The 12,338-nt window shown below is 38.5% G+C and overlaps 1 protein-coding gene across 4 annotated transcripts in view; it reads left to right on the forward strand.

Annotated features, from left to right (window-relative positions):
- The window catches only part of LOC102694899 (cilia- and flagella-associated protein 47-like), a 208,134-nt gene that overhangs the window by 148,483 nt on the left and 47,313 nt on the right, over positions 1-12,338 (forward strand). For 3 of the 4 annotated variants that reach the window (XR_011181613.1, XM_069178726.1, XM_069178727.1), the window contains exon 56: positions 6,725-6,881. Coding sequence is in view for 2 of the 4 variants with exons in the window: in XM_069178726.1 (XP_069034827.1) it covers positions 6,725-6,881 (157 nt within the window). In the remaining 2 variants the exon portion in view is untranslated. Of the gene's footprint in view, positions 1-6,724; positions 6,882-9,738; positions 9,829-12,338 lie in introns of all 4 variants that reach the window. The other variant, XR_011181614.1, reaches the window with a different exon arrangement.

Below are 12,338 nucleotides of genomic sequence, written 5' to 3' on the forward strand. Positions count from 1 at the left end.
TGCTGTTTTGTGTCTGAAGAACAGTTAAAAAAAATAAAGGTATATTTTTTAAAACAGTATTGCAATTACTGTACATCAACACTAGATTGTAGCAAGCATTAGCACACTATGATAACTATTCAAATTTTATAAAACCTTGTAATGAGTGAGTAATACATTTATAATTTGATTAAAATCTATTTGCAGCTGTAAATTAGTAAGAAATTTAAGATAGCATTACATATGCCATAAATTAACAGATTTTAGGAGGAACCCTTAGGAAAGGAAGAAAGCACGTAGATTCACTTCAATACAAGTTATTTATATGCAAAGGTAATCGAGACAGCAGTCTCTCAGCTCCCTATATCAATCTGTGCTGTGGGTGTGCAACAGAGGCCAGTCAAAGAGAGCAACTGCAGGCATTCGTACTGTAAAAGGCAAGGAGAGTAAGATCTGCTGCAGCTGTGTTCAGTCATTTTCCCTGTACAAAAAGGCCCAGAACACAGGAATAATGCCTAACTGGCTGGTCGTGGAGTCAGACTAGTTTTGGGCCTTCTGTTAGAACAGTGAGGTTATGGTTCTCATGGAGTTAAAGGGATAAGGTTGGTTCACATTCCCATATACAGCAGGTAAGGTTAAATGGGATAAAGCAGTGTGCTGATCGCCTGTCAATTAATATTAGGTGTACAGGAGAATCTGGCGAGGAAAAGGTTACAGATCAAATCAGGGTGGGAAGGATTTATTTTTTCCCAGGGTTATTCCAGCCTCAGTCACAGTTTTGCTAGTCCCCAGATTTATGTTGTTCAAGTTGCAATGAATAGCGTGCTGGTCTTCTCTTAACAGGGGTTTTATGAGCACCACTCCTCCGAAGCCATGCTACACAGTTAGTGGGACCTTCCACACATATCGTAATAAATGTGTGGTCTGCATATTATACAATATATAGAATTTATCTGTTTTCACAAAGCAGGATCTTTATCAAAGTGGTAGTTGTTGACAGTGTTGGTACGAAAAGCATTTTCATTAATATGAAATGCAAAGTATATAAAAGAGAAAATAAGTGAATATTTCATTTGTTCTGTATGTTTTACATATAATAGGCGACATACTTCATCTAACACGTGAGAGACATGTGGCAGTTATTATGTGCCAGCAGCATTTCTATGCAACAGATCAGGTTTGGAAGTGAGAAACTGCTTCTACAATTTTCCCCCCTTAAGCTGGATTAAGGAGGAAATTTAGGTTGTGCATACAGTACTATCCAAGCCAAAAACGGGATTTAGCTGGGCCTCCAGGGCTAAAACCTTTACAGTTTAAAGCAGTGTCTTTGTATCTTTATTGATCAAACAGTCAATATCCAAAAGACAGTACCATCTACAGCACGGTGTGCCCAAATTGGGGTTTGAAACCAGGCAATGGTTTGAAATTTACAGAAGGAGGACCATGTACTGATCCACCAGCACCACTGAAACAGCAAATCACTTTTCTTTGTAAGTCTCCCAACTCAGAACTGCCCAGGTCCACCCTTCCTTAGTCTCCAAGACCAGACTAGAAGATGGTAGCCCTGAAAAAACACCCTTTAAATCTTTATCATCTTCTAGATTTTGTGTTGACCTTGCATTGCCCACTTACATATTTGAACAGTGTCTGCATTTTCCGTCTCATTATTCATCAAACAGATCCTGAGAATTTCTTTTTGCTCAATGGGGGCTAGCAGATGGGTTATTTATCTAGCTGCTAAGAGAATTGTGCCTTCCATGGTAGAGTGTTTATCTTTTCACAGCAAACACAGCTGGCTCAGTGAGGCACAAAGCCTTTCCTTTCTTGTGAAAATCTTTTATGTACAACATACCCGCAAACAGTATACAACCAGAATGCTGTTTTTTTCTACCTAGTATTGAACATTGCTAGATTTACCAATATTCAGCAGCCTTATTTCATTTTGTCTGCATTTGCACAGAACGTCTATGATTTTGCCCTTTGTTTTCTTTGTTTGTTTTCCCATAATGCTGTTGGTAGAAAAAGACAGTACATCATCATGTGAAAAAAGTCCTGTTTCATCAATATGTTAAACATCCCAAAGATAATACTGTGCAATGGCTCCTTAAGCTTTGCTCCCATGTGAGATTGTGGTTTGACTGACGCCAGCATTTTCACTATATCATGACATGCTGTATGATCCCAAGGCAGTATAGCCAGCCATTTGAGTAAGAAATTCCATCAATTCCGAGTCCATTGATGGACTCACTGGCTTCTTCTTTCAAAATCCCATCAGTGACTGAGATTACTTTTTAGTGACAAACCTGACTAAAACCACTAGTTGTATTCTAAATCACAGTACTTCCTAAGGCACTGTTTTTTTTTTGTTTTTTTTTTGTGGTCCAATGGAGATAAATTATTTGTTTTTTTTTATCATTTTTGTAATGTCTTTTATACAACTGATTTGCTGAGAAAATATCTTGCCATTTTCATATGCAGAAGTACAATGTTTTTGCTGTGATGTGAAATGTACTGTAAATGGGACCAAATTGTTTTTAGTTTCAGCTTTTCCTAATCCTGTATATACCGTAAACAATTGCACCTACTCAGTTAAAGGCATATATGAAAGAGTCTAAGATTCATTATAATATTCCAATTTAAACACAACTTTTTTCACAGTAACTTGTCTTCTAAACTGACAGTAAATTATGCTGTAGTAACAGCTTGTAGAATTCAAATTGATGAGAGGAAAAGGAAAAGAAACATAAAATTTTACCGAACGTGGTATTCAAGGAGAGGAATTTGAGGAAATGACAGATAAAACATCTCTAAAAGAGAGAAGACACATACAGCTCAATCAGTGCTTAGATGGTCACAACTGGCCATCTTTACCTTACGTGCAAAATAAGTGAATTGTAGTTAATGTAAAGGACATAATTATCCTTGTGCAGTGCAGGGGCTTCAGAGACATTATGGAAATCTTCACACTGTTTATGTCAGAGAGGTATAAACAAGACATGTGAAAAACTCACAAGGGTTAAGCCCGACATTACAGAAATGCTGAGCATGACCATTGCATTATACAGAAATAGATATAATTTCCATTCCATCGTGTTCTTGTCCCCCAAAAAATGAATCTTTTGAGCTATAGTTTTGTAAAACGATAAGATTTCCCCAAAACAATTCAGTATCATTTAGAACATAAGAACCTACATTAAAAAAAAAGCTGCAAAAGAGACCATTCAACACATCCCGTTTTATTTCTAGTAGATAGTTAAACATAAAAACACATAAAAGTAGCCAAAAAACATATCAGAACAGAAATGAAAAATTTAAAAAATACCATAAATGACTATGAGGAATTCTTACAGGTTACATAAATGTACAGCTATTTTGCATCAGAAAATGTTCAAAAGCACCATAGAGATGAACAAAGGGGAGTAGGTACCATTCACCAATATAACTGCGGGATTCCCTTTTCAACTGAAACAGGAGCTATAGTCTTAATTTAGAAACAAACCAGATATTGTTTTACAAAAATAAGCAGTGTCCTTTTGAAACACATAACACTGGAGACTTGCTATCAAAGGGAAAAAAAGGTGGTATTCTCAGGTTTCAATTGGAGGAAAAATTACAGAGTTGATCAATAGTATGGGAAAAGGGCAAAATGTAATAGCCAAATCAATAACAGATGGATAGACTGCAGAGGCAAATGATGTCACTGAAAGCAACTGAAACATTCAATTATCTATAAACATTGACAATAGGCTCATTGCAGAATGCATTCTCAGACATTCAGTAGCAAAGAAACACAAGGCAATTTTGCAAGCACAGGAACTAAGTGATTTTCGTTTTTATGTCCAGCTCCTGATAAAGATTTGAAGTTGTTTTGTCTATTGAGGAGAGCTCTTTATCTTGCGTCATGATTGGAAACAAAAGTTTAGGTTTACAGTATGGACCGCCAAATTTATTTAAAAGGATTTGATAAATCCACGACTTCCTGAGAAGAACCTAAACTCTGATCATTTTTGATTTGTAACTATAGTACATTAGTGTAAGCGATGGAAATTGCTTTCACTTTTAACAACAAAACATTCCTTACACAACAATACATATACTTTAAATTAACATTGATTAGCAAACTTATCATAAGAGTCACTGACACTTCAGCAGCTACAGTACAGTATATCATCTTGCATCTCACAACTGACAACCTACTGAAGCTAAGCAGGTACAGTATGAGCCTGGTCAGTACCTGGATGAGAGACCTGGGAAAAACTAAAGTTGCTGCTGGAAGAGGTGTTGGTGGGGCCAGTAGGTGGCATTCACCCTGCGGTCTGTGTGGGTCCTAATGCCCCAGTATATTGACAGGGACACTATACTATAAAAAGGCACCATCCTTCGGATGAGAAGTAAAACTGAGATCCTGACTCTTTGTGGTCATAAAAAATCCCAGGGCATTTCTCAAAAAGAGTAGGGGTGTTACCCCAGCATCCTTGCCAAATTTCCCATTGGCCCTTACCAATCATGGCCTCCTAATAGATATTGTAGATAGATACTTTATTGATCCTGTCAGGAAAATTGCAGTGCAACAGCAGCCTGGCACAATCAACACAGCACAGTGTAACAGAATAATACAATAATATTCAATACAGTATATACAGTCAGTGAGAAGTACAGTAAAAAGTGAAAAAGTAAAAAAATGGAGTATACAAAATTGTTCACTTTACAGAAAATACAAAACAAACCAGAATGTACAGTACACAAAAGATGTATTGCACATTATAAATGTATTGCACAAATCCCTAGCATATATTGCACAAAACTCAGCTGAAATTCATGTTTAGTCCAGGTCAATGTTGCCCCTGCCCAGACACACAGTGGATGAGTCTTATGGCAGAATGACCTTCTGTAGCGCTCCTTGTCACACTGTGGTTGGATCAGCCTATTGCTGAACGTGCTCTTCATTCTCACCAGCATGTCATAGAGGGGATAATAATCCCCATCTAGGAACTGGCTTCATTACTCTGATCTCCTCCCCACTAATAGCTGGTGTGTGTCAAGTTGACTGGCGCACTACAGCTGCCATCACATCATCCAGGTGGATGCTGCACACTGGTGGTGGTGGAGGGGATCCCCGTTACCTGTAAAGCGCTTTGAGTGGAGTGTCCAGAAAAGCACTACTGTATATAAGTTGAAGCAATTATTATTATTACTTCAGTCAAGCTACAATGGAACAAAACAACATTAAAGTTTGTTCTGCCACCAAATCAAATGTGGCAATTTCTATGCTGCTTAAAGCCATTTATTGTTATAAATAATTTTATGAATCCTTTTCACCGTGTGAAGTTGAGGTGGGGTGTTTTAACGTTATTGCTTTCTGGAGAATAATGCAACAATGCAAAACAGAATGAAACTGCAAACAGTCTTATCTCCATGGTAAAACAATAGATGGGTTTTAGGATGAACCCCACTGCTTTCCATAACAATGTGTCACGATTATAGTCCCCCCTCCTTAAGGGTGCTCCAGCCCTTTCACTAAAGACTTCATTCTGTGCACCTGATCCCTATTCCCAGCCCACCTTAAAAGCCAGGCGCTGACGCTCATCCGGGCTCTGCATCTGATTTCCGTATCGTGCGAGTCCGGGACCTGGAAGCGCCTGGTCCCGTTAAGGTTTTAATCTCGGTTCCCGTTCCTGTTCCCTGTCCGCCGGTTCCGACCCGGCCTTTGTGTTTTAATTCCGCGTTCTGATGGATCTCCTGGTTTTGGACTTTACCCTTGTGTTTTGGATACTCTAAGGATTACTCTTTGGGATTGTTCGCCTCGGCCACACCTTCCCCGTGCACCAGCGCACCTTGGACACGCCCCCCTGTCTTCAGCCCCGTATTCCTGCATGACGTTTCCCCAGTGTTTCCCCACTCTGTCGGACTGTGTCGTCCGCATAGGGTCCGGAAAGAACTGTTCGTTACACAATGCAAAACACAGAAACTGAAGAAAACCTGACCAAAACATAACACAAGTCTAGCTGCCAGGTCCTTCTCTGTATGAAAGACAGCTAAGCTGCTTACAAACAACAAACACACATCCAGTTCACAATCACAATTAGGACCAGGAGGGAGCGCTCACCCTGCGGTCTGTGTGGGTCCTAATTGCCCAGTATAATGATGGAAAAAGGTGCAGTCCTTCAGATGAGACATAAAACCAATGTCCTGCCCTTTGTCATCAGAAAATTGAGGAGAAAGAAAGGATCTGCAGATGCTCCAAAAAACACAATGTCATCTGTGAAGCATGGTGTAGGGCATACATTGTCTCCTCATATGACTTCTTTTATTGATAATGTAATTAATGATAATTACACCAGAATTCAATATGTAGTTTACAGTCATATTTTGTCGTCCTATGTAGTTAAAAATGTTCCATACTTTTTGGGAGGCACTTCACCATACAGCATGGCCTGAAAACATACTGTAGGATAAAACACACAGGGAGTACATCATGTGAAAAATCTTGGATTGGTCCACTGAATCTGCCAATTTAAATACATTTGAGTATAGATTTTTTCATTTTTAAGAGGGTTTTTTAGAGGGTATTGTACAGTATATTTCATCATATTATGAATTATTATAAAGTCATTCTGGTTATTTACATAAACTGTGCCAAAACCTGCTGTTTACATGAAAGCCTTAGCATAAAATTGCAAGTCTATCATGTGGCAAAAGCATTTTTATTTTTGTCTGTGTTTGTCTGATTTTTCTCTGGTTTCAGTTGCAAGAGTGGAACTTCTACATGTCTGGAATAGGATTGTTCCCGGGGCTAATGGAGCCACTAAGCATCAGCACATGTGTTGGCTCTCATTCCTCAGTCATTGTGCCCTTCAGGAATCCTACTGATGACAGCGTGCTGGTAGATGTGCTGCTAACAGGTAATGGGCCCATTACAATTTATAGATCCATTAAAACTGTCAGTGGGATAGCACTTCCATTGAGTGAGACAGAATGTGTATGAAAATCCAGGAGGGTAAAATGCTCTTTCTGTGAAATTGATATTAATGTGTTTTTCCCAGAGTAGTTCTATATTCTTTCCATCTTTTATAATAGAAACAGTGGTGCCTTACAGAAGGAACTGTGTGAAAGTATGAAATACAGATGCAAAGAATAACTAAAAGCCATCACAATTTCCTCATAGAGAGAGAGTGGGCATTATATAGAAACTGCAGTAGCAATTTGATACAACGTGTTTTGCATGACAGTCGTAAACAAGCATACTGTAGAAAGAAGCCTATTCTTATCACAGCATCACTTTAGAAAAGACATCTACAATATAAGTGTAGTACAACAAGTTGTAAACTAATTCAGAACTTTTGATTTTAACCATTTTGTTTCTGTGTGCCTGTGTGTCATTTGTTGGATTATTTTGCTCTTCACTACCTAAGCAGTTACTTAGATGGTATTACAGTATGTCCATGAAAAGTAGCATTGTAGAAGTGAGCTGCCGATCTTATCGTCTTCCATTGGCCAGGACACATCAAATGGGGATGAATCCGTGATTTTGACATTGATAAATCTGCACTGCTATTCAGACTATATAAAAATGAAGTGTGGCAGATGCAGTTCACCATCTTCTAATTGATGTCACTGTCCAGAATATATTATAGTCTGTTATTTCCTTAAACAACCCAATACTTCACTAAAGGCCTAGACCAAACGTTACACTAACCTTGTTTGCCCTATTTGTATGCCAAGTAAATTTCATATTAGATTTTTAAAATAATAAAAAATTATTATAGGTAAAATAGGGAAAAGACAGCAATAGATGCCCAAAGCTCAAAACAAAAGATCTACTGTAGTATCACAGTATGTATTTCAGGGATTCAGGCATTGTTTGTTGCAGCTCACTACTTTCTGAGAGCTATAAGACCTTCCTAAACACAACTTACACATCCAGCAATAAACATAATAGCAGCCATGAAAATAATAGTTCAGGTGGGGAGCTGCGTCAGCATGCATGGACTGCAAAGGAACAAGTAATAGGTTTATTCCATGCTGAAAAGAGAAGAAAGAAAACACAACGTTTTGACAGTGGAGCCTATGAAAATAATAGGTTTTATTTGTAAATCCAGCTTCTAATGTAGGATCCATAGTCTTCCATAGCTTAGCGAAGTTAAAATCCAGAATAAGATTATGTTGTTGAGATGAGGATATTCTAGATTCAGTTGTCGAGCAAAGGTGCTTGTGATGTTGTGCGCTACTGCCTGAGGAATCCCTGGCTCAGATAGCAATCTTTGATCTAACACAATCTCTGACTGAACTTTGAATTAGTTTACTACTGTAGTTGGGCAACTCAGGAGCCTCTTCTCCCTCCTTTTATCTACAAGAAGTCAAACAACTTTGATGTACTGAATCTTTGAAACTGGCAGGTGGAGAGAGGTAGCCACCCCCCTTGGGCTTCTTCACATTTTGCGGTGTTACAATATGGAATCATCGTTTACAGTAACTGAGATTTATTTTGCCGTTAAAGATCGGCACAAAACACCAAACATCATGGTAAACGTTGTGTCCAAATCACATGAGTTGGGTCTCATCAGATCATAGAATCTTCTTTCACTTGGTGTTAGAGTCTCCCACATCCTTCTAGAAAACTGTAGTTGAGACTTAAAGCAAGATTTTTCATAAGCATAGTTTCTCCCATTTCAACCATCGAAGACTTATTGCTTGAGAGTTGTCACAGGTCTCTTGGTGGCCTCCCTGACTACTGCTCTGACTCGGATAGTCAGTTTTTTTAAAATGTACTGCTGTGCACAGATTCACAGATACTTTTTTTGTACTGTGTCTTGGAGGATATGCCACGCCATGGGAAGTTTTTTTTTAATTTCCTTCTCCTGATTGGTGCTTTTCAATAACAAAATCCTAAGTTTTGCTTTGAACTGTACTAATCAACTGTGGCATCTCACACAGATACAGTAGGTGTATTTTACCTGAACTCTCACCTTAACTGCACATAGGTGGTGTGACTGGGACTCCGTTTCCAAATCATCGAGCACTCGTGACGTATCCACACGTACACATTCGCAAATCGTTCACCATCTAAACAAAGGCAATAAAACTGGTTTCAAATCCAACCAATTTAACTAGTCTGGGTGTTCACATAGAGCAAAGTAAGGCCATTCAAGTCCAATCAAACTTAAATATGCACTCAAACCATAGTGTACACTTGTATCCCATCCTTTGTTTTTAAAAGTGAAATAAAACACCAATTGAGTTAATTCGTGTGATTCTAACAAATGGCTTGTTTTGATCCATACTGGTGTGACCGTCACAGTTCCACGTGGTCTCGTGTCCTCCGCCACCCGTTTCATCCCGCGGCACCTGGGGCTCGAACCCGGGTCTCCGGCGTAACGCAACAGGGAAACCGCCGCTTGAGCTGAAGGAGACCCCTCCCCAGCCCGGGCGGCTGAGGTCCCTGCTACGCGCAGGGAGGACGCTGACGTCACCGTGCCCGAACTAGCTCCGCTACACTGGCAAAATGGTTCCTCCAGTAACCTGTAGGACCCAAACCATATGATGGCAACGGGAACAGACTTAATAGCACCTGTCCCAGAGCTGCACATGCATGGTTTGTTAATGTGAGGACAGAGTTTTCCTAAAACAATTCTACACTTAAAAGGATTAATGTTATTTTATTTATATCACTTATATGTTAGTTATTAATTGAATTTTTACTGGGGAATGGTTTATATTAGAATTCTGATCATTATTTTGTATAATCCCATTGCTTTATAGTGACACCTTCCAGCGGGAGGCGTTTTAGCTAGAGAAGGAGCCCCTCTGGAAAGGAAAAGAAGATAGGGGAAGCTTGTGAAGTAGTGCTGAGTAGGAGCAATTTATTTTTTAAAGCAATCAACGTACAGTACATATTCTTGTAACTTTACTTTTGTGTGTTTTTTTTCCTTTTGGTTAATTTGTATTTTTCGCAGTGTTTTTTTTTTTGGGTGGACTTTGGGAGCACAACTCCTCGCAAACACCTTTGCATTTCTATGCAATTGAGGTTGTGCCATCATAATTGCTTCATCCCATCTGCTCTTCTAAAATATTGAAGGATGAGACTGTGACAGGTGGACTCCATTCAACTAATTATGTGATTTCTAGAGACATTTAGTTAAACCAGAGCCTATTTATGTGTCATAGCAAAGAGGGTGAATACTTATGTAGAATCTGTATCAGTAGAATTTTCTCTTTGACATTATAGAGTGTTATGTGTTGATCAATGGCAACAAATCCCAATTAAATAAATTTTGATTCTATGTTATAACAATAAAATGTGAAAATGTCTACGAGGCATGACTACTATGGTAGCCACTGTAATCTTAAAAACAGCAGTTAGATTAGACTTTTACCAAAATCATTGACATGGATGAAAATTCTGCATTTCCTTATGATTCAGACACCTCAAAAAAGAGCAGGGTGAATTCTGTCAACAAACAAAAGGAAGGAGACAATTGATTCTGACCTGAATAAATTGAATTTCTGGATGTTTTTTTCCCCAAAGAATTACAACTGCCAAAGCCATGCTTTCACCATCCCCTGCAGGGGATAATCCGAGCAACAGAGGAACTTGCATCAGGTTTAGAGTACATTAAATGTGACATAGCCATTAATTTAAAAACGCCTAAGACACTCCTCCATTACCTAAAGATGTGTTTTTTTATTATGCTTTTTAAAGATGCGCTTGACTTGACCTTGATTAGGTATAATAAAATGCATGATTTGTGTTATGGATGGATCCCACCTACATACAGTATCCCCAGCGTGTTAAAAAAGTTTGGTACTCGAAGCATTCACTCTGGCCAAAAGGGAGCATAGAGTTTACTGAAGTAATAAGAAAAGTTCAGATATGAAAAAAAAAAGATTTAAATAAAACAGAAGAGTAAAGTTAACTTACTGCCAACAATGGAAGAAAGTTGTTTTCATAGTTTCAACTCAAGTTAAGATGGGTACAGGTAAACATTGGGAAACATGGTAAAAGTATTATTGGTCCAGCACCTCTTACCCGTAATATTGTCAGTGCTCATGAGTGCACCCTGGTGTGGTCTAGTGTTATTGTGCAGCAAGATTAGGTTCAGATGTACTGCAATAACTCTGGCTTTCAAGAAATGGAGTCATGACTGTGTGACAGTAGCACTCTGTATTTGGCCACTGAGCCACCCCAGTCAGGTGTGCTTCCATGATCTAGTAACAAAACAGTAAGGAGTGCTTTACATGTTCCAACGTGCTGGGGAAACCTGTCTTCAGCTGTATATTACCATATTTGTTGAAACATCCATGTAGGTTCCAGTTTGCAAATTTGCATGTTGTGTTGCAGCTACATTACATATTGACATTACCTACAGTATATAGTGTTCTGAGAAAAAATGTTCAGGTCTCTTTGTTGTCAACATTTTCACATTCAATTTTACAGAAAGCAAAATAATTTTAAAAAATGTTATATGCCTTCTTATCTTCAGGAAAAACTTGATTCATATGTACTTAATCTTTTTCCAGGATCACAGAATCTAGATTATTTCAAAGCATTATCTTCAGTGAGCTGAAGGTAGAACATTTAGGTGCTTTGCTGCTCGCTTGTTGATATCCTTCCTAGTTAACAGGTTTAGAATCTTAGAACTGACAAGGGATTTTTATCACTGCTTTCTGTAACTGATTTTTGCTTATGAAATTTTTTTTATAACCTTATAAAGTGCTCTGTGGCTTTTACAGTGCTCTTGGCACTTTTAAAATGAAATTATACAGTTAAACGTGGCTCCGTTTGGTAGACAGACTGCAGTGATCAGCAAAAGTTGTGCCATGTCACTGACCTTTGCTGAGCTAGTAAGCCAAATTAGCTCAATGGTACCCAACATACCACTTTGGCCTACCCTACTTTGCTTAATGCCTGGGTTTTTGTGATTTAATCTATACCCTTTTTAGCCTCGCTGCTAATTTCACAACTTGTTCACTGAGCTCACATTGGATTGTCCCAGGTTAGATTGCATTGATTTAGCTTAGTCTGGTTTTGATTTCATCTTTGGATTTCCATTTGACTCTGATTTTCTTGATCCTGTCCTTCACATGAGTGCTGGATTCCTCCCTTGCTGCAGGTTGTAAATCATCCTATTATGCAGCCATTACAGCCATATCTGACCCAAGATATAAATCTACATTTAACAGTTTACTTTTAATATCCATAAACCAGTGAAAATCCTGAAAATATGACCATCAAGTTTGTTTTATCAGCAGGGAAACTGTTTTCTAACAAAATAAAGAAATTGGGAGTAGCTCTGACTGGTTTACTTCATACATGCACAGCAGAACCGGTGAATTCCATCAGTTTTTATAATCAAAATCAA

This window comes from Lepisosteus oculatus, chromosome 15 (assembly GCF_040954835.1).
Source record: "Lepisosteus oculatus isolate fLepOcu1 chromosome 15, fLepOcu1.hap2, whole genome shotgun sequence".
NCBI lineage: Eukaryota > Metazoa > Chordata > Actinopteri > Semionotiformes > Lepisosteidae > Lepisosteus > Lepisosteus oculatus.